Here is a 20864-nt window from a genome sequence, read left to right on the forward strand (position 1 = left end):
CTTAATTACTTTCATCCTAGCACGGATACAAGCTTCCATTATCTTATGCAACAGCATTGCTTTAGAAATTTTAAATTAATAAACATGTAAACGAAGCTGAGTATATTCAGAATACCGAATTTAACTGCAGTCTCAAACACTTCCATGCTCTATTAGATATTCATTTAAACCTCCCTGCATGAACTTTGACAATACCTTTCAGGAGGAAAAAATGCCAGGACCTTCAACATATTTCTTAATTTCTTGCCAGGAACTTGAAAATATTTTTGTTATGCACAATTATGCCATAGCACATATATTAGTTTGATTTTCCATATCTCATCATATACCAAGCAGTTAAACCAACTTGACAAAATTTTCTAAACTTTGAACCCATAATATATTGTCAATGATCTCTGCCAAGCAGACCCAGCATTTCATCGCACCTAAACCTCTAAATGCAATTAACCCATTTAAGTTAATGCTGATATAGCATTCATAAACCTTGTTTTTTTAAACAAATCCACATGTTCATATGCACTCATTAAACACAGATTAGTGGGAATTGTATTACATGGTGTACCAAAAGTAGGCCAGGTCTTTTCATATTGTTACATTATTTACTCTGTAATTTTTAAAAATGGCCGTGTATATGACTGTTAAAAAATGATTATTTTTAAGGGTATGTCAGCTCTTATTAGCAGAGCCTGAATCCACATCCCAATGTCTCAAATGTATGTCCTTCGGTTGCCTTCAAAGCCCAAATTGTTTTGTTCATATGTGATCCTGTCTACATACAGATTCTACAATAACTTACTGTTCCTTTCTATATAGAGATCATCTCTCCACCGTATCTACATAGAAGAATTGCTATCATTATCAAGCAAATTAATATCCTCCACAGCAGCTCTACCCTCACATATAAGACATTCCATGGGTGGGTACACCCTGCAAATTATATTATTTGAAATCAAACACAAGCATTGGTCCTGACTCTTTGAAACTCATAGAGGCTGTTTGAGGATTAAATTATTTGCATATGAAGCAGCATGCCATAGCTTCAAATCTGATAATGGAAAAATAGCATTCGACTAAAATAGATCCCCACAGGAACACAACCCATCTTTGAAGTGATGGATGCAACAGTCATCTTTAAGAATAATCTCTCGTTTTTCAATTTGGGATATTAATTTACTCGCACTATGGCAGTCATTACACATTCTCATATTTTTTGACACACGCAAAGTGGTTCCCTGTGGTGTGCTTATCAAACCAAATGCAATAGCTAATTTCTCTGCATGCTCATGTAACGCTGTCTCTTTTCTCATGTCTGAAATTTGTCTTGAAATAAGATTGAGATTTGGCATGTGCCCTTCATACTTGACATTTAAACCAAGAGAATGTAACTTCAATGCAATTTCATTGGTATATTGACTTCCCACTACAAACTTGTGTACCTTATTGTTCACTTCTATAGAAGCAATCCCAGGTTTCTTCCATGCCCCTATATGCTTCCGTATTTTTTCAACTCTATGTGCATCATCCAATCTACCAGCACTAGACAAAATATCTGTCATTAACGCATACCACGCACCGTCCTTTGGGACAATTTTGCAAAGATTATCAAAACACCTTAATCCTAATTCGACCTCCCCATATGTTTTACATGCACTCAACAAAGCTCCCCATGTTCCCTCTGATGCAGGACATTGTGCTTCAAAAAACCTCTCTGCATGATAAGTGTTCCCTGATCTTGCAAGAATATCAATCATGCACACGTAATGTTCTATACTTGGTACAACATCATACATTTCTCTCATCCTGTTGAAGTACTCCTGAGCCTTACTTTCATGACCAGTATGAGAGCATGCATTAAGAAGGCAAGTGAAAGTGATAGCATCTGGTTTTATGCCCCGTTTTACCATTTCCTCAAAGCATTGTATTGCCATATCTCCTTCATGATTCATTCCATATCCTCTTATCATTTCACTCCAAGCAATAACATCTTTTATTTTCATCTTTTGAAATATATCCAGAGCTTCTACCAGAGATTCACACTCAATATACATGCTCATCAAGCTGATATCAATGGATGGATCCTCTTCTAATCCTCTTTCTACAACCTGTATGTGAATTTTTCTCCCTTTCTCAATGGCTCCGATATTACCACATGCATCTAAAAGAGAAACAAATGATATAACATTGGGAACTACACCCTCAAGAGACATTTTTTCCAAACAACTCAAAGCCTCTTGATACCACCCATGTTGAGCATATCCTCCAATTAATGTTGTCCATGCCACAACATTCCGGTTTGGAAGATTTTCAAAGACAAAGCATGCCTCCTTAAGGGAACCACATGTTGAATACATATCAATCAAAGAGTTCCCAGCATAAGAAACTTTTTCGAATCCTTTCAGTATGATTTCTGTGTGTACTTTTCGTCCTTCATCTATGTCTCCTATGCAAGTGCAAGCTTTTGCAACTGATGAAAGCATGATGGCATCACAAGTCCTACCAGTCATAACCATCTTTTCATAGCAAGTCAAAGCATCTTGACCCAATCCCTGGTCAGTATACCCAGATATTAATGCAGTCCATGAAATTTCATCATGAAATAACATACAATCAAAGATTTCTTGTGCCTCGACCATCCGACCAAATTTGGCATACATGCTAATCAATGTGTTCTCCACCTGTAGATTCTCTAACCCAACTTCAACAACTTTTTTGTGCATTTCTTGACCCTCATAAAATGCACCAATATCACCACAAGCTTTCAGACAACATGTTAACGTCACAGAATCGGGTGTGATACCATCAAACTGCATCTCTTTAAAGCATCTTAATGCTTCTTCACCAAGACCATGATCTACATATCCAGAAATCAATGCATTCCAAGAAACAAGCCCTGGTGACTGCAAACATTTAAAGATCTCTTCTGCTATTATAAAAGAACCACATTTAGCATACATATCAATTAATGCACTTGAAACGAACAAATCATGTTCCAATCCCTTCATTTTCATCTCATCATGAATAGATCGACCGCGCACAATATCCTTTGATCTAGCACAACCTTTCAACATGGAAACTGCTGTATAAGTGGATGGATCTATGTCATCTTTCTTCATGTGCTCATAAATGTGAAATGCCTCGTCTGGTTCTCCCTCATCAAAATACGCTGATATAAGAGCCGTCCATGAGCTCTCATACCTGTAAGGAAGTTTTCTGAAAGCTTTTCTAGCATCACTGATACTACCACATTCCACAAACATGGTCACAGAATAGTTTCCTAAAGCTTTATGGTAATCTAGACCTATGTTACACATGTGTGTTTCTACATGTTTTGCATGTTCCAAGCTTTTGTTTTTCCTGCAACTGTGGATAAGGGAAGGGAAGACGTCAAACCTTGGCAATTCACTCTGCGAGAGTGAGAGAGCAAGAGACTCTTCGATTCCAGCCATCTCTGCCACTGACACAAGAAGCCCTGCTGTTAAATTACTGTTGGATCAATGAGGCAAGAAGGGCTCTTCTTCACCTCCGTGCGAAGGCTCCATGGAAAGCTGTTGCTTCGCTGGTGGGGTGTGTCTGTGCTCTGGCCGTCGATATCGACAGGAATGAGGCTGTGGTAGTTTCATCAAATACAAGTAAAACAGAGAAACTGTGGGTATGTTGTATGTGGCACACATGCATACATACATACATACATACACAGTGGGGGGGGGCAGTTTTAACCCAAAATACATAGAATAATTCTCGCCCTACCTATTGCTACGATAGGATGTTATAGTAGCTATGTAAAATTAATGTTTTGACATGTCAGACTTGAGCATGTAACTTGCTGGACAAGTGCCCCTTCTTGGCCTTTGTGATATATCAGAAACTAGAGTTTTATTTGCCATATTCAAGAATCTTGCCCATTTCCACATTTCTTTTTCAATTTGCACTCTCAAACAAGATAGTTTGCATGTTTCATGTTTTTCTTTGTTTGAGCTATTATTGTAGACAATTTGTGATGGATGAGAATAAACATCTCAATGATCGTGCAAATTAAGCAACTACTCTCTCGCCTAAGGTGAAGTGTAGAATATTAGTGGCTGATTATAGGCATTTAAGAGCAAAAAAGATGCTGCTTGATCCATTAACAATTCAAACTATAGTGTCTATAACACCAATCATTCCAGTAATTGGGATTGTATGGCAAGACATAATGCAAGTTCACTTAACTTTGATCATGGATTATGGATGTGCTTAAAGATGTCTTAGAAAAGAATAGCTAATCTTAGCATCCACTTTTTAGCAAGTTTTAATTAACAGCAATAATGCAAGCATACATTACTTTTAGTTCTTTTAGTTTCATTCAAAGGCCTTCTTATTCTTACAATTTTCTTCATATCATTAGATAAGTCCTGATATTTCTGTTCTCAATGGTATCACCAGTAAGCACCGATAATGTACAAAGAATTTGGGGACAGACATTTGCTCTCTTCTCTCTTTGACCCCAGATCAAAATACCACATACATACAGTACAGTGTTTTGTAATGTTAAGTAGCATGATTATTATCTTGATTAAAGTTACGGCTGGAAAGATGCATTACCATACTTCATACAGTAAATTGTAATTCATATGCTTACTAATTAATGCAAATAGCATACTTGTTATTTTGATCAATGATGCTTACCAGGCAGAGTTTAAGGAGAAATTAATGTTATTAAAAACAGAATTCTGTTTTACAATTGCTACACGCTGACATTATTAAAAATGCAAGGGCTACTATTGATATATAGTAACCTACGAGGGGTATTTATTTTTCTCATAAATAAATATTGAATGAAATATATTTTGACTGAACAGAACTTGTTTCGAGCTCTACAATAATGTATTTAAATGCTCACTCTAATCAAGATCTACAATGAACCCTTGCAAACCATGATCCTCAAAACAATGGGCAACCGATGCATAGAAGCAATGCATGCCGATAAACAAGTCCCATAAAACTTACAAAAAACAATTTCTAATCAGAAAGAATGGGTACAAGTAAGACCTCAACTTTCTTCTTATATAGATCTTCCTTTCTCATCAAAAGAATGCACATGTCCACGTCCACATCCCCCTCAGTATCCAATAGGCACAATTTTACAACACAACATCATTCCAAAACCGTCTGCAAAGGATTTGTTTTACTGTGCCAATGTAAACAGCAGAGGAACATCCATGGAGTTCTAAAAAAATGTGGAAGCCAACTGCTGTAATCATCAGAATTCGATCCATTGCTTTCTTGCTTTGAGCAATCCTGTCCAGTCTTTCGCACATGTCCCTACATAGCAGCAGACAAATCTACTCATTGTCCAAAAGCTAATGGAGCCATCAAAACTATGACAATGCAACAAACTGAGAACAGAATGAGTTTGACAGAATCAATCACAAGGAAATTACCCTTCGCAATGATGAATTGTCGCGCTGATAAATGCATCTTAGATTACATTCACACAATTTCTACTATTTCCTCTTGTACCTGAAAAGGAATCAATAAGTGGGAGAGATAACCATAGAGAATAGCAGATGAACAGATGGTTCATTAAGCAAATTGCACAACTATATATTTACCTTCCTTTACTTTTAAATGATTTTCTTGATACACCCGGCTTCCTCCCTGGCTTTGAACCCCTACCAAAATTCTGAGACTTTCCTCTTGATTTGGTCATGTCCCCTTGGAATAATTCTTCCATTTCTGCTCTCTTCTTTTTCTCACGAACAATCTTGGGCTTCTTTCTATTAATACCTGCTGGTGGTTTTCTTAATTTCCCAGACTCTCTAGCTTTATCCAAGGCTTTCACAGCTTTTGCCCGCCGATAGGCAAGTTCTGCAACCGTTGTACCACCCTGTTTCCCTGATGCTGAGCCTTTTTTCCTTCCCTTCTTTACATCACTTTCCTGAAAGAAGTACATACTTTCACATTAGGACTTGAGATATTGCCAAAAAACCAGATGTTAAATATTTTTAAATTGTAACGTAGCTATACATACATCTTCATATTCAGCTTCACTTGTGTCCTCAGTAGCAGCTTCTCGGGAAGCTTCAAGTCTCCTTCGTTTTTTTCGTGTCATGTTTTTCTGTAGATAATAGGTCAGATTCTAGAAACTAGAAGATATCACTATCGAAGTTGCTAAATAGGCGAAATCACTATTGTTCTAGTTCACAATACCTCAAGTTCACGGGATCTCTTTTTGGCATCAGCAGCCTTCTCTGCATCTTCAACACTTAAAGATCTTCCCATCTTGTTTTCTTTCATATCTGAACTCCTTGCTGCCTATTATTGTAAACAAACGCATATAATATTGCTAAATAAAATCACAAATTAAACTAAAGATAAATATAAAAGACTATTTACCATCACTTAACAGTACAGAGTTCAAAGCAGTTGTTAAAAAGTATTTCAATACAACCCAAGAATGGGCATACCAAGATCAAGGAATATTTATGACATGAAAACTGTACTTTTCTGCACATCGTAGCAGGTAAGAATTGTTTTATGGGGTAAAGCAGCTTGTTTCGGACACTTCCACACAAAACAATGCATTTGGCCCAACGAAATACAATCTCATGCAACAATGTGGGGCAAGTTTAGATTGTCAAATGGAAAAAGGGGTAGGTTCCATCACATTTCGAAAAGACCCACAGTCTGTGTATAGATTTTAGTCTTCTTGGCAACTCCCCACACTTACAACATCATTGCAAAACTCTCCAGAGAAGAATTTTTATACATTCCTATCCTGCAGATGTGGATTTTACATTAAATATCATTTCAGACTCATAGGTAATTTACCCTACGTTCAGTTTATGACATTTGAAAAACAGAATATTAGGTCTAATAAAGACTGTTTTCTACATGCAGAAACAGAAGTGCCGATGGCATTCCCATAGCCTTGAAGTACCAATTCCAGAAGCTATAATCAGCACATGAAGAATATAGCCTACTAGATGAGAGGAGAATTTAATCACCCCAGTGTTCATGATATGCTTTTTGATAATTAATTAGAAGAGAGAATACCTTAGTCATCCAAATGTATGATGGGCCTGTCCATAAAGGTACTTGAAACATAATCATATAGATACAGATCAAATGCAGGGAAGGGAAGATGGCATGTGTGAATTAGTTACCAATAAATCTTGGTAAGATAGTGGCAATATATTTTCATTTGATATAAACTGACGACTTACAACAACCATAAAAGTTATTCAAAAAATTAGGTCTATATTCAAAACATGATAATAAAACATATAATATGCTTCATGTACTGTCAGAACATGAAAATGTAACATATAGTAGGCTTCATCTAGTGTCAAAACGTGATAGTAGAGATAAAATACACTGTCGTCAACATTAACCATCAAAAATTAAAAACATAGTCAAATGCATTAAAATGTAGAGGCAACATCACCCATGTAGTAATCAGCATTCAACTTCTATTCTAAATAAGCATCAATTATAGCCACAGTCTTGAAATGCCCTCCTATGTAAATGGAAACCTCCCCAATAGGAGGGGCAAGGATCTTCCTGTGAGAGACATGATCATGCCAGTTACCCTAGTCTAGTTAAGAGTCAAGACAAATATCTGGGCCAATTTTGAAACGCCCTCCTATGTAAATAGAAACCACCCCAATAGGAGGGGCAAGGATCTTCCTGTGAGAGACATGATCATGGCAGTTACCCTAGACTACTTAAGCCACATATTTGGGCCTGTACTAGGCTTCCCCTACGATAAAATATGCAACAAAATGCTGTTTACTATCAAATATGCCATACAACAGACATAATCAGGATAGTTACCCTAGTCTCATTGGGCACATATTCCCGTAGTTTTAAATATGCAACACAAAAGTCCTTTTAGCTAATCTGTTGCACTGCAACAATATAGAGATTGTTTCTCTTTATATCTACTGCTACATTCTGTTATAGTGTTAATTTTACACATGATTCTACCTTAGCAACATTTGCAGTCTGCCTTCTCTCTTTTGGAGTTTGGAACCAAATTTTCTTCGGGCGTGAGTAGATCTCAGATTCATAATCCATCAGATTTTGTGCCTGGATAACAAAATAAAAATCAGAAAACATTGATACTAATCCAAATTAATCAAAGAAATGAAGATATGAAAAATTTACCTTATTTGCTTCCATCTCAGCTTTCCTCAAGGCTCTTTCCTCCCTGGTTAATGTAATTAGAATATCAGACTAATTTAAATAAAGCATATAGCCATGCATTTTAGCATACATCCATAAAGCACAGATACCTCTCCTCTTTGATTACAGCGCGCACAGAGCTTTCCATTTCATTAATTTTGTCATGCCACTTCATTATTATATCCACGGGTACTACTCTACTACTAAGCTTGGATCCAGCCCTCTTAGCCTGAATCAGGAGGTAGCTTGCATTATATTTCATTGATAGGAGTAACTCAAGCCACTCCAAATTAACAAAAGCACTAAACAAACCACTGCTTTTACTAGCAGGCGATCATTTTCAGAAATGAAAGTAACAGCACATCCTCTCATGCCAGCCCTTGCAGTCCGACCTACACGATGTACATAGCTGTGGCCAGAAAGGAGCAGTGAACAAAGCTTTTCACTAAATGAAAGAGTTTTAATTCAAGAATGCAATTGTTGAAGGTATTTGCATAGAAAACTTATATGCATATTTAAAACAAGATTATTATGCTTTAATACTAACGTGGTGATATCTCGGGGACATTCAAAATTAATGACTGTTTCCACACCAACAATGTCAAGGCCCTGCAATATAGAAATCATTCCCAGACTGGTATCTTTGACCAAGTCAATAAACAAACGAAATCCATATAACCCAGAAACATCACTCACACGAGCAGCCACGTCAGTTGCAATCAAAAAGTCCACATCCTTATTCCTGAATAATTCCAATGCCTGCCACTCCAAATATCAAGTTAAACAAAAGAACAATGCAGAAAATAAGAAAATCAATGAAATCCTTTACAATCATACATCGAGCCGCTGTGCTTGTGTTAGATTTCCATGAAGCTCAGCAGCATTCAAACCAGAGAGGCCAAACAAGATCTTGAGCCTGTGGGCTTCAATTTTTGTACCACTGCATATAGCATTGACTTTTTAACATTTGACAGTAATTAAGTCCCTCTAACATTCACAAGTAATTAAGCTCCTTGAATTCATTCTCAAGGGTATAGAATCACAAGATTATTACCTAAAAATAATTACTTTGGTTGTAAATGACCGGGTGCAAAGTGCCAAGAGTACAGCCTCCTTATCACCCTCATGTTGTGGCCTTATCTTTACCACTCTTTTCCATAAAAATAGGACAACAACAATTGTTTAAAGCTCAATTTCAATTTGAAAAATCAACTTTAGCTCCACCCTCTAATTCCAATTATAAAGACATACTGTTCCAAAAGTGTTGCAGGCCGTTGGGTGGACGGATCTGCAGAAAGTCTTACGGGATTGACCAAAGACAACTTTACCAGCTCATTCACTTCTTCTGTCATTGTTGCTGAGAAAAGCATTGTTTGCCTTTTCTTGGGACAAAGTCGTACCTAAAGGACATAATCCCCAAATGAAGTCTTTTAAAATATATACAACTTTCGTAAAGAATGATTCCATTTCATTATGGAACATACTATATGTAACACCATAAATGGTACAACATCATCCTGCTAGAAAGCAATGCATCTGAACCCTTAATGAATAGTAATTAATGGTATCCTTACATTCTGTCAAGTCTGGTCTTTTTATTTCCAAGAAAATAAAGAAACCTGGGCAGCTTAAAACATAGGAGTTTATAAGCTCTCTTAAAACCCCTGTATAATATGTGTGCGTTTATAATAAGGAGCATAATCCAAACCCACATCTCTCCATCATTCTATGGATAAAACCAAATGTAATACATACATCTGGATAATGCATCCATTAAAAATTTAACATGCAATAGATGATTATCTAACTATAAATCAATTTCAATGGTCTTATCTATAAATCAACATCATCTGAAAGTTATCTTTAACTTAGTTAATATGACTAGTTGAAAATTAATAGACATCTAGCTACATTACTGCATTTATAGCAAGACAAAGTCTGCTCTGCTTGTACAACGGTATCCAAACTCAACTGTTCGCCAAATGTTTGCTTTCACATTGCATGCTAACGTTTAAACTTGGCAATGCTCGAGTAACATATGAAAAAGTATCCCCAAACTGTATTTTCCACAGGACTGACAACTATAATATATTTATAGTAGTATAGATATTTATAATTAATAGGTTTTAACAAGGGAACTTGAAATGATGAAAGATGAAATGTATTATTCACAAAACTTACCAGTTCATGGACTTCATTGCTGAAACCAAGCTCTAAGAGCCGGTCAGCTTCATCTAGAACCAAGATAGCCAAGTCCTCTAATCCCACAGAGTGTGTGTTGTGCAAGTGATCAATCATTCTTCCTGGGGTAGCAATTACGATATCTGGATCTGAGCGAAGCCCAACCTCTTGGACCTGGCAGGAAGCCAACAGAAAGGCATGTCAATTCTTCGTGTCAATCAAATTGATAATTGCATATCATCAGCTCATTCATGCCTAAATTAATTACATACGATTTTAATTTACATGACATAAAAAGTTATGAAATTCATGGAAAGAATTGTTTCAGTTGTTATCATCCCTTCATGAATGGAATGGCAAGTCAGATGTGGCATGTGTGTGAACTTGACTGCACTACATGAGAAACATTGCAAGTCATGTTGAACTAAGATTTCTACAACACAAAGTTTCCGGCAAAAATTATCACCTTACTAGAAAGTCCTCCAACTACAAGACAACACCGTATATCAGTAAATTGTGCCAACTTCTCAATCATGCTGTGAACTCTGCCAAAGTAGGTAGAAACAACAGAATCAATACAGGACATGGTGGAATTAAAAGGTTAAAGATACAGCATTTCAAATCCCTTAATAGAGCATAATTTTGCATCTACGTTTACAGTTTAATCAGATACATGTAGAAACAATAAACCTAGATTTAATTGAAGTTGTAAAAACCAATGTACCAGGAAACAGATAGAATTATATTCAGTTATTCAAATGTACTTTATGAATGAGGCTCCCCATTTTATACATGATACAAATCCAAACAGATACTAAACTCCACATTGTACAATTCAGTATCTTCATATGGTACAACTACTGAGACACCATATAGATGCTTGAAGTTTCTCTAAAGATTCTACCAAACTATCACTTAAGTTACAGAATTAAGAAATGAAAATAACTTTTGCAGAGAAACTTACGATAACTAGAATAACTTGCAATGAATCAGATGCTAGAGGACAGAATTTGAATTTACTCATAACATTGCCACAGATTCATATTGGCATAGTTAGTCATTCCAGGGAGCCTTATATCCATGTGAGAGATAAGACTACATTACTAAGTCCTCTAGTTGCTAGCATATCAATCTTGAAACTTTGGCTAGGACAAAAAATCAGCCAAATCCCTTCAATGACCCTTGGCCAATCCCAGTAGATTTGCATATATCCAGTCACTTTATTGTTTCACTTATTTATTTTGCTCACTCTGCAGTAAAACTGATCCTTTTATTCGCTCGACCATATCAAATTATTTTGAATTTTTATAATAGAAATCTTTGACACCGGGAAAACAATATAATCATATTTTGAAAATCTAGGAGTGAAAGCACTTAGTTTTAGATATTAAATCAATAGTTCCATTGCAGTTAGGTTATACCATTGGAATTTGAGAAATCAGGTAAATACCTCACAAAGTATACATAGGGCTGTTCATGGAGATTTGAAGCCAATAAAGGAATTTGTGGTAACAATAAAGCACAACGTAAATCCTTTGACAAAGAAAACATAGTATTGACAAGTACTCAACCTCAAACCCATCGTATACACTCTAACCTTTCCTACAAAGCTATACTAACTATCGAGCATTAGAGATTAAATACACTACCAATAGAATGCTTGCATAGCTGCCATTATCATTCAGCTAGCTTTCATAACATTATTGAGAAGGCTGGGAATAAAAACCATGGCATATATATGGGAGAGAGAGAGAGAGAGAAAGAAAGATGTTTCATACTGCACTGCAAGTTCCCTTGTTGGTGTCAATATCAAGACACGAATTGCAGGTATCCTTCGAGGTCGGAACAGAAGCCTTTCAAGTAATGGCAGTGCAAAAGCAGCAGTCTGGAAGCATCACAGAAAGATAAAACCATCATGTTTTTCACTTAGACATTTTCTTTGTATTCAATTAAAGAGATAACGGTTAAATCTTACTTTGCCAGAGCCTGTAACAGCACTCCCACATATATCTCGCCCAGTTAATGCAAGAGGGACACATGCTGCCTGCCAGGGGAGTCAGCCAAGGGAAAGAAGTTAGTGATCATATTTCTGCTCATAACAATACATTTTCAGTTTTAGCAGCTTCAATTTTTGAATTTTAATAACATTAAATTTCAAATGTACCTGAATTGGGGTAGGCTGTTTGTATCCAAGAGCTTCACATGCTCGTAGAAGAGGTCTAGAGATGTTGAGATCCAAGAACGACTTCGCACTGAACGTCGCGTTGACATCTGAACAAAAATACTTACCAGGCTTTACCTTCACCTGTTTTATCACCTGAAACAGGGGTGGAAAATGAACAGTGGTTAGCTTCCTGTCAACCAATTAGTTTTAAAAGTCACATTAATACAGCAATTCAGCTTTTCATGATCAAACAAACGCATGAAATGATAGCACTGAAATAGTATGCAGGCATTGATTGAAGACATGAACGCTCTTTTTGAATATTAAACAAAGTCAATCTCACCAATACACATAGACAAAGTAATGGAAGATCATAGAAGTTAATCTCATCAATATGCATAGCCATAGACACACCATACAAAGGCATGAATTCTCCCTCTTGACACAGAAATGCAGATTCCAGTGAGACACTGAAGCAAGAAATCTCTCTTGAGATCACAAGAAGTCTCTCAACCAATTGACGCCTCATTTAACACAGTTAGAAAGCTTTTACTTAGACACAAACTCATCATCAAAGGGCAAGAATCCTTCCTTAATACCAAGCAAAGCTCTCTCACCAAAAATAGAAAAGGTTCAGGCAGAAGTTAATTGAATAGTTTGAGTGAAGTCTGCCTTAAGAGAAAGCAGATTTCTCTCACTACAAATAAAAAGCTTTACCTTCTCTTGATTGGACTGCAACTTTTTGTCTTTCTTGGAGGAATCAACCATTTCTTCTTCTCCTTCTCCTCCTTCTTCTTCTTCTGATTCGCCTTCATCGCTAGCTCTTTCATCTTTAGCCTTGTTATCCTCATTTACAGCATGACCTTCTTCGTCGTCTTCGTTTATACATACATTCTCTTCATCTTCACTATCACTCTCTCGGGCCAACTGTTGCTTCTGCTCTTTCCTATTCTTAAACTTCAAGCTTTTCTCTTCCCATATCTTTTCATCGTCATCTCTCTCCCATCTCTTCCCTTGAGCTCCCTTTATCATGGTTTCTTTCCTTTGCCTAAAGTTCAAGCTTTTCTCTCCGCTGGCATGTTGCTTACCATCTTCATCTTCATCCTCACCTTCACCTTCACCTTTACCTTCACCATCTCTGTCAGCTTCCTCGACCGGAGATTGCATAAGCCACGCATGCTTCCGCTGATCTTTCCTTTGCTTGGCGTTTAGGATTTTGACATCAATGGGGGTGGTGTTGCGCTGCAGGTGCTCTTCGGCGACGGTAAGGGAGTAGCCAGAGAACTCCCATGGGGACTGGGAAGGGGGGGCCGAGAAGCCATGGCCGTCCAGGGCATCATCGTCGAACTTGAAGCCTTTGTTCATCGTCGTCTGCAACAAACGAAGCAGAAAAGGAAGGAAGAGAAGGAGAGAAGGGAGGGGTATGTATAGTCAGTGTTAGTTGTACAAAAATACTAACACGTAGAAAACGAAGGTTTTAATTATTTCCGGGACTACCCCTCTCAGTGTGTTTTTTTTCCTCACTATACCCCTCTCCGTGTTGAGCTTCTTCCCTTTCATTTCCCGACAACGCTTTTAATTATTTCCGGAACTACCCCTCTTAAGTGTATTTTCCTCATTTCTCCAAACAAACACTATACCCCTCTCTCTCTGTGTTGAGCTTCTTTCCTGACCAAAGTTTTAATTATTTCCGAACTACCCCTCTGAGTGTTTTTCCTCTATTTCTCCAAACACTACTACCCCCTCTCTCTATTTTGAGCTTCTTCCATTTCATTTCCCAATTCCCCCATGATTTCACACACATACACCCCTTCGCTTTGCAGTAGATGCTCATAATATACCCCACTTTTGTGCTCAATAGAGCTAGTTGAGCAGGTTTGCTTTTATTTTATTTTTTTCTAAAAAAATATCCTCCATTGGTATTGAAATTACAATGGCCAAAGGCAATATACAAAAACAGTCCAATAATCCAATCTTTCTATGTAAAGAGTGAGCGGGTTAGATTTTGTTTGCTACACCCAAATACGGAAACAACTTCCCAGAGAGAAGGTGAAGATATATTACGATACGCACTTAAATGCGATCCGATTGTACATTGGTCAAAGTTTGCATGAATTGACAAAGGAGGCTCAATTGTGTTTCGTAAGGTTATGTTGAGTGAGCAATTTATTGATTATTTATTGATATCGAGGCAAGAATCAACGTGCATATTTTAGTTTTGATTCAACTGGGTTATTATCAACTTGTAATCCTTCTTTGTGGAATTAGAATGTTAAGAAAGTAGGGAGTTTGTCCTAACTTGAGGTAAGTGGCAAGTTTTCTCAATAAGAATCATGTATCCTCGTTGAGCTCCTTCCACTTTCTACCCTACTGAGAGTAAACTGAAGGAGAAGGTTTTTCGAGTTCCTATAAGCTTCGAACTATGTTGTTTGTATTAAGTAAATCAATCGACATCATACACAAGGTTACGATATTAACAACATCACTCACTCGTGTTTGATAATCTTCATTGTTATTTAATATCGTGAGCCTTGAGGAATATATAGTTATAGCGATTGGAAAGAGTAAAACCACTTCTATTAATATTTTGTAGAACTAAATCCTAATGTAAGCATGAGATAAGGAAATATAATATAAATATAAATTGAGAAGAGAGAAAAAGAAGGGTGTTGATCCACCCGACCTCCCCCAAGCAAAGGGATCAAGACGGACTCGAGCCTCGATCAACGTCCCATACCACCATCGTGGCATTGTGTCGTGCCTGGTACTGGCACACTCGCGACAAGAGTTTGATCCCCATGAGGTCAGAGTCTCGACGTAGTCAAAACATCCTAATTGAGGGTAGCTAGGCCTCATATTTATAGCCAAACCTAAGGCCCCCAAGCCAATTCATACTTGGCCTCAGTGGGTTGTCTCAATCCCTAGGATTAAAAGTAATCCTCCCTTCTTTACACTCCTAGTTAACCCTCGCACTTTATCTATGTGTATAGAATACTACGGTACAATCTTACCACAGATATTTTATGGCCATGCCCATAACATACTCCCCCCTCTTTAAAACATTGCACTCTTGCAATGAAAAGTTAGGGAAGTTAATTCTACGAGTATTTTCTCGTTCCCACATGGCATCTCTTATAGACTTATCCATCCATTTAATTTTAAATTCTCAAATTATTTTACAACAAAAATATTTCATTTTTAGCATCGAGAATTCTCTCTGGTACATGCGGTTTAGAAGATAATTCTTCAGAAGTAACCAAAGTTTCAGTTGTAACTGTATTGTCGCCAGAACCAAGAAGTTCTTTTAGACGACTGAAATGAAAAATTGGATGGATTTCGATGCCATGAGGAAAAGTGAGACAATAGGGTAATGAACCAATGCGTTTGAGGACTATAAACGATCCACAAAACGGTGGGGCTAACTTAGAGCACTTACCCATAGATAATGTCTTAGAATTGTGAGGTACACGTAAAAATACCTTCTGTCTAGGGTTGAATACACGAGGTTGCTTATTATGATCGGCATAAAAGCGCACTCTATCTTGAGCTATTTTTATATTATCTCGTGCAATATGCAACATATCTTGCATATCTCAAAGAAAGTTTTGTGTACTTCACAACTCATCATGATGTATATTAACACCAATCGGGGCTCATGGCTGAAAAACCATACATCAACATAAAAGGACTATATGTTGTCGTTGTATGCTTGGAGTTGTTGTAAGCAAACTCCAAATTTGGGAGATAATGTTCCCATTTTGTTGGCTCTGCACCAACGTATGTTGCATGTCCTCAATAATTTGATTTACTTGTTTTGTCTGTGCATCGTATTGAGAATGATCCGTGGAGCTCGTGCTCAATGTAGTTTCTAACTTCATAAAGACTTGTGTAGTTTCTAACTTCATAAAGACTTGTGTCCAAAAGTCGCTAGTAAACTTTGGATCTTGATCACTCATGATATCCATCGGTAACCCATAAAAACGAAATAACTCATCAATGAATTGCTAAGCCAATTTAGGAGTTGTTACCGTGGTTTTAGTAGCAATAAATCTGGCCATTTTAGTTAGTTTATCAACCACAACCCAGATGGCATCATGGCCTTTTGGGGTGCAAGGAAGCCTAACAATAAAATCCATGGATATACTTTCCCACTTATTGTTTGGAAATTCCAAGGGATGTAAAAGTCCAACAGCTTTAAGTCGCTCGACTTTGTTAACCTAACATTGGTGACATTTAGTCACATAGCTATGTATGTCAGGACGCATCTTTGGCCAGTAGAATTGAGTGGAGATGAGAACGAGTGTGAGATGTATTCCAGATTGCCCTGTTGAGGGTGCATCATGGTATTAAAAAAGAATTCTTTTTTTGACCTTAAGCAAATCTAGAACACAAACCTTCCCATTACGGTAGAGCAGACCGTTAGCAATGTGGAAGGATTCCTTCGAGGGTGTGGTGATGTCTGTTCCAAACTCAACTCTTGCCCAATATTTTGCAAAATAATTGTCATAAGGATACTTTCTCCAAGGTGATCATAAAGATCGGATGTTATTTCAGTGACTAAGCATGTTAACTTTACGAATGCGACCAAGTGCATCAATGACTGTGTTCATGGAACCTTTACGATATCGTATGGAAAAATCAAAGTCTTCAATGAGATCGACCCATTGTGCCTTCTGTCCCTTAAGGTCTTGTTGGTCACAAGAATATTTCAAGGACTTGTGGTCCATAGTTACCACAAAACGATTTCCATAAAGATAATGGCGCCATGACTTTAGCGCATGGATAACTGCAAATAATTCATTTTCTTGAATGGTATACCGACATTGAGCAAAATCAAGTTTCTTACTCTCAAATGTTATTGGTTTACCATCTTGATATAGGACAACACCTATAGCATAATCACTTGCATCATTTTCAACCTAAAAAGGTTCTGAAGGATCTGGTAAAATAAGCGAAGGAGCATTGCAAGAACACCTGGTCCTTGAGTTCCTTAAAGGCAAGGTCTAGTGTAGCATTCCATACTATAGGTTTTCTGGACTTATGCGTTTGACCTTTCAAAAGATCAGTAAACGGAGTCGTCAATTGAGAGCAATTGCGAAGAGATTTTCGCAAAAACCCAACAAAACCAATGAATGATCGAACTATGTGAATATTCCGAAGAGTGGGCTAATGTTTGAATTTCTCAATGTGAGAAGGATCAATTTCAACTCCTTGTTCGGTTGTGAGATGTCCATGATAAGTTATTGATTTCTTGAAGAACTCGCATTTTGAGATCTTTCCGCAAAATTGTTTGCCACACAATATTTGCAAAACAAAGCGAACATGTTTAACATGTTCTTCTAATGTGCGGCTATAAACTAGAATACCATCCAAGAAAATAATGATAAATTTTCCAAGTTGTTCTCGGAAGATATCGTTCATTTCTTGTTGAAATGTGGCCGAAGCATTGGTCACACTTTATCCACGTGTATAGAATACTACGGTACAATCTTACCACGGGATATTTTATGGTCATGCCCGTAACAAATATCTTAGCTTGTTTATATTTCTTTTACAAATTTAGTTGCCCTAAGGCCATCTCACACCTGCTCAAACATTTTAGACTTACTAGCATATGTTAAATTGATATTGCCCACACCTTGACATCAAGAATTTAGTATCAATGCATATGAGGCAACACGAGGAGAATGTCTCCAAAGTTTGTACTTAATATCCCCCACACTCCTCAACCATTGAATGCACATTCTTGAGTGGATCATGTCACGCATAATTATTGTACTTATTTATGTTTATAGAACATGGAGATTGAAGGGTTCTTGGAGTGGTTGCAAATTGGCATACATAGTTGAAACTTACGATGTCAATCTAAGAATGGCCAAAAAACAACCAATTGTTTTGCTATTTATTCACTAGCCTCCCATCCACAATACTAATTCACTTCCACCACTTATCCTCTTCCTCAAAGATGGCCTTAACTTGATTACTTCACTACTAAATGGATGTTTTCCATGCTCCTATTTAACTAGTTAGCCTTTTGACCAGAGTCACAATACTCTCCTCTCTTTATTATATGTTTTTGAGACTTTGGGTTAAAAACACAACTTGTCCAACCCTACCCAACCTTTAGATGCAACTCTCAATCAATGTTTGGCCACTGCATGTGTATTTGCTTCCTTATGAACAAGACCAAGTATTTAGCCATGGGTCAAAGATGCAAGACATGACACTTCCATCACCTTAACATCCAACACCTTCAATTCACCACCATACCACATATTAGTCATTCTCTATCAAAGTCTTTGGATTTAGACAAGTCAATCAAGTCCAAGGAGAAGTGTGTGAAAAGAAATATCCTCCTACTAACTTGGAAAAAATATGCTTGAATGTTATGGTGTACCTTTGTCTATGTGCATTTCACCATATAGCATATGGTAGAAATTACTTATTGTATTATGTAACTTTTGTTTGACCCAAAAGTAGTAACTTTCCAGTAATTGAAGAGAAGGGTTGACTCATTTGTGACACTCTCTACATTGAATTGACATTGGGCTTAGACCAATGGATTAAGGGATGTGACGCATAAAGAGGGAGGGAGAGAGAGATCACTAATTGCAATTACAAACTTGTCCAAATTATGAAAAATGCTATTATGTGACTATTAGTGTGCTCAATGCGTGTTACTAGTGAGTTGAGACCCATGAGCGAGGAATTCTACAATTGCAACAAAACTCGAAGTGAAGAGACATAGCAATGAGACAAGGTAGGAGTGAAGAGAACTAGCAATAATACAAAATCTAAAAGAGAGAGGAGGGTCCAAAGAAGCCGACCTACCAAATGGTAGATGTGTCTCCTATAGACCCTAGCAATGAAGGGAATTTGGAGAGAAAAGGGAGGATAAAGTATAAAAAAACTAGGAATGAAGCCAAACTAACAATGGTCCCTCACCTTGTAGTTCTATCACACTTTCATACACACATGCACATTTCACGAGACTATAGACATCGCATACAACGTGATTATTTCTTACTTGAGACATCCAATGTTGCATGATAGTCTTTGGCATGCCCCCACCCAACCCCGAGCTTCCCAATCCAAACTATCCTCATAGCCATGATTGTCACAACCGTGAGGCCGACATAGAGCCACATTTTACGTTTTACATTCAAATTCCACCCTAATGATTTCCACTCAACCTTTCTTGCCATATCCTCTATCCACACCATGCCTTGAGTCTAAGTAAGTCTTCTTAGGGGCATATCCTAATGATTGTTTGTCTACCCAAGGGTTACCCCACGTTGTTATATGACTCAAAAGGAAGTAAGGTTTCCTCAAATGGGGGTTTAATCAAACAACTCGTGCTCGAATATCTTAATAACCATTTGATGAGAATGGGGTTTTAGTGTTGGCCATTTGATGAGAATGTGTATCATCCATCCAAAGGCCACAATCGTAAATACATACATGGGCATAAAGGTATCATTAATTAGAACTACAATGCTTATAACTGGAAGGAGGTTTGACATTACAAATGTTAAATTGGGTAGGTTATCAATAAGTACACATTGCTTTGAATTGTGCTTCCTTATTTGCCTAAATAAAAGTCACATACATATAGCTTTAGCAAGCTCGAGAAAATTAATTTAGACTTGCATCATTTTCATTATACATCTTGTTGTGTCTGCTTTGCTTCAACTTTCGAGGTTACCTTCGTATGAGAGATTGGCAGTCATAGCATTGTACGCATTATTAAGACTTTTTCAAGGTTACAATGTCTATGTTTCATTGAATCAAATCTCCCATATAATGCTTGAGTATTGACACTGAGTGTTTCAATTGGGATAGTGAGCTTTGTGAATTAATCAATGTTTTTATTTTTATTTTTAAAGGAAGATACACCTTAGTATATTACTTGAAAAGTCTACATAGGAAAAACAGAAGGAGACATTTCATCTCACTTCTTTTTGTAAGATACAAAAGCTAGTACATCTGACGATACTAATGATGGCATATATGAACAAGTAGAACAATACTTACTATCCACTATCCAACATAAATGAAGGTATGGCATAATTCCACTTTGGACCTGCAATTGTCTCTAAAAATAATTGGAGTCCTTGCCATCGGTTCTTAAAGGCCAGTTTTTGTTGCCACAAAACATCATTTGAACCCTGCAGATCATCATATTGCCCATGAAGTGTGTGAACAAACAACATCCAAAATTCGATAAGCATAGTGTTGAGTTGTATATGGGCATTGTTAAAAAAAGAATCACATCTCGCTTTCCATATTATCCAAAGAGCCAATGACATAATTGTACGCCAAATGACCAGATTTTTAATTCTGAACCGTGAAA

At 37.1% G+C, this 20864-nt stretch overlaps 2 protein-coding genes across 2 annotated transcripts; both read right to left on the reverse strand.

Annotated features, from left to right (window-relative positions):
* Positions 1-501: 501 nt before the first annotated feature.
* On the reverse strand, positions 502-3613 carry LOC147853742 (pentatricopeptide repeat-containing protein At1g08070, chloroplastic-like). The gene has a single exon (XM_087332328.1). The coding sequence runs from the start codon at positions 3444-3446 to the stop codon at positions 1071-1073; it is 2376 nt and encodes a 791-aa protein (XP_087188454.1). The 5' UTR covers positions 3447-3613; the 3' UTR covers positions 502-1070.
* A 1365-nt stretch (positions 3614-4978) lies between these two features.
* On the reverse strand, positions 4979-13910 carry LOC147853743 (DEA(D/H)-box RNA helicase family protein). Its single transcript, XM_087332104.1, has 20 exons — positions 13229-13910; positions 12512-12664; positions 12323-12391; positions 12126-12232; positions 10814-10892; positions 10348-10521; positions 9418-9566; positions 9221-9316; positions 9004-9106; positions 8863-8925; positions 8714-8775; positions 8479-8575; positions 8277-8395; positions 8149-8191; positions 7969-8070; positions 6190-6294; positions 6011-6097; positions 5592-5917; positions 5421-5499; positions 4979-5301 (listed from the first exon to the last, which is right to left on the reverse strand). Exons 1-19 carry the CDS (start codon positions 13874-13876, stop codon positions 5484-5486), a joined length of 2598 nt encoding a protein of 865 aa, XP_087188230.1. The 5' UTR covers positions 13877-13910; the 3' UTR covers positions 4979-5301; positions 5421-5483.
* Positions 13911-20864: the final 6954 nt, after the last annotated feature.

The sequence above is a fragment of the Azolla caroliniana genome, unplaced genomic scaffold (genome assembly GCF_043228905.1).
Source record: "Azolla caroliniana isolate FFs.n. ecotype wild unplaced genomic scaffold, voAzoCaro1.0.p SCAF_16, whole genome shotgun sequence".
NCBI lineage: Eukaryota > Viridiplantae > Streptophyta > Polypodiopsida > Salviniales > Salviniaceae > Azolla > Azolla caroliniana.

What these genes read in the sequence shown, in the direction of transcription:
- LOC147853743 (XM_087332104.1), bottom strand. Translation starts at nt 13,876, where the DNA reads ATGAACAAAGGCTTCAAGTTCGACGATGATGCCCTGGACGGCCATGGC. An exon ending in AGAGATCCCGTGAACTTGAG is followed by an intron (nt 6,098 to 6,189) that starts GTATTGTGAACT and finishes TATTATCTACAG; the next exon opens with AAAAACATGACACGAAAAAA. An exon ending in GTGAAGCTGAATATGAAGAT is followed by an intron (nt 5,918 to 6,010) that starts GTATGTATAGCT and finishes TACTTCTTTCAG; the next exon opens with GAAAGTGATGTAAAGAAGGG.
- LOC147853742 (XM_087332328.1), bottom strand. Translation starts at nt 3,446, where the DNA reads ATGGCTGGAATCGAAGAGTCTCTTGCTCTCTCACTCTCGCAGAGTGAA.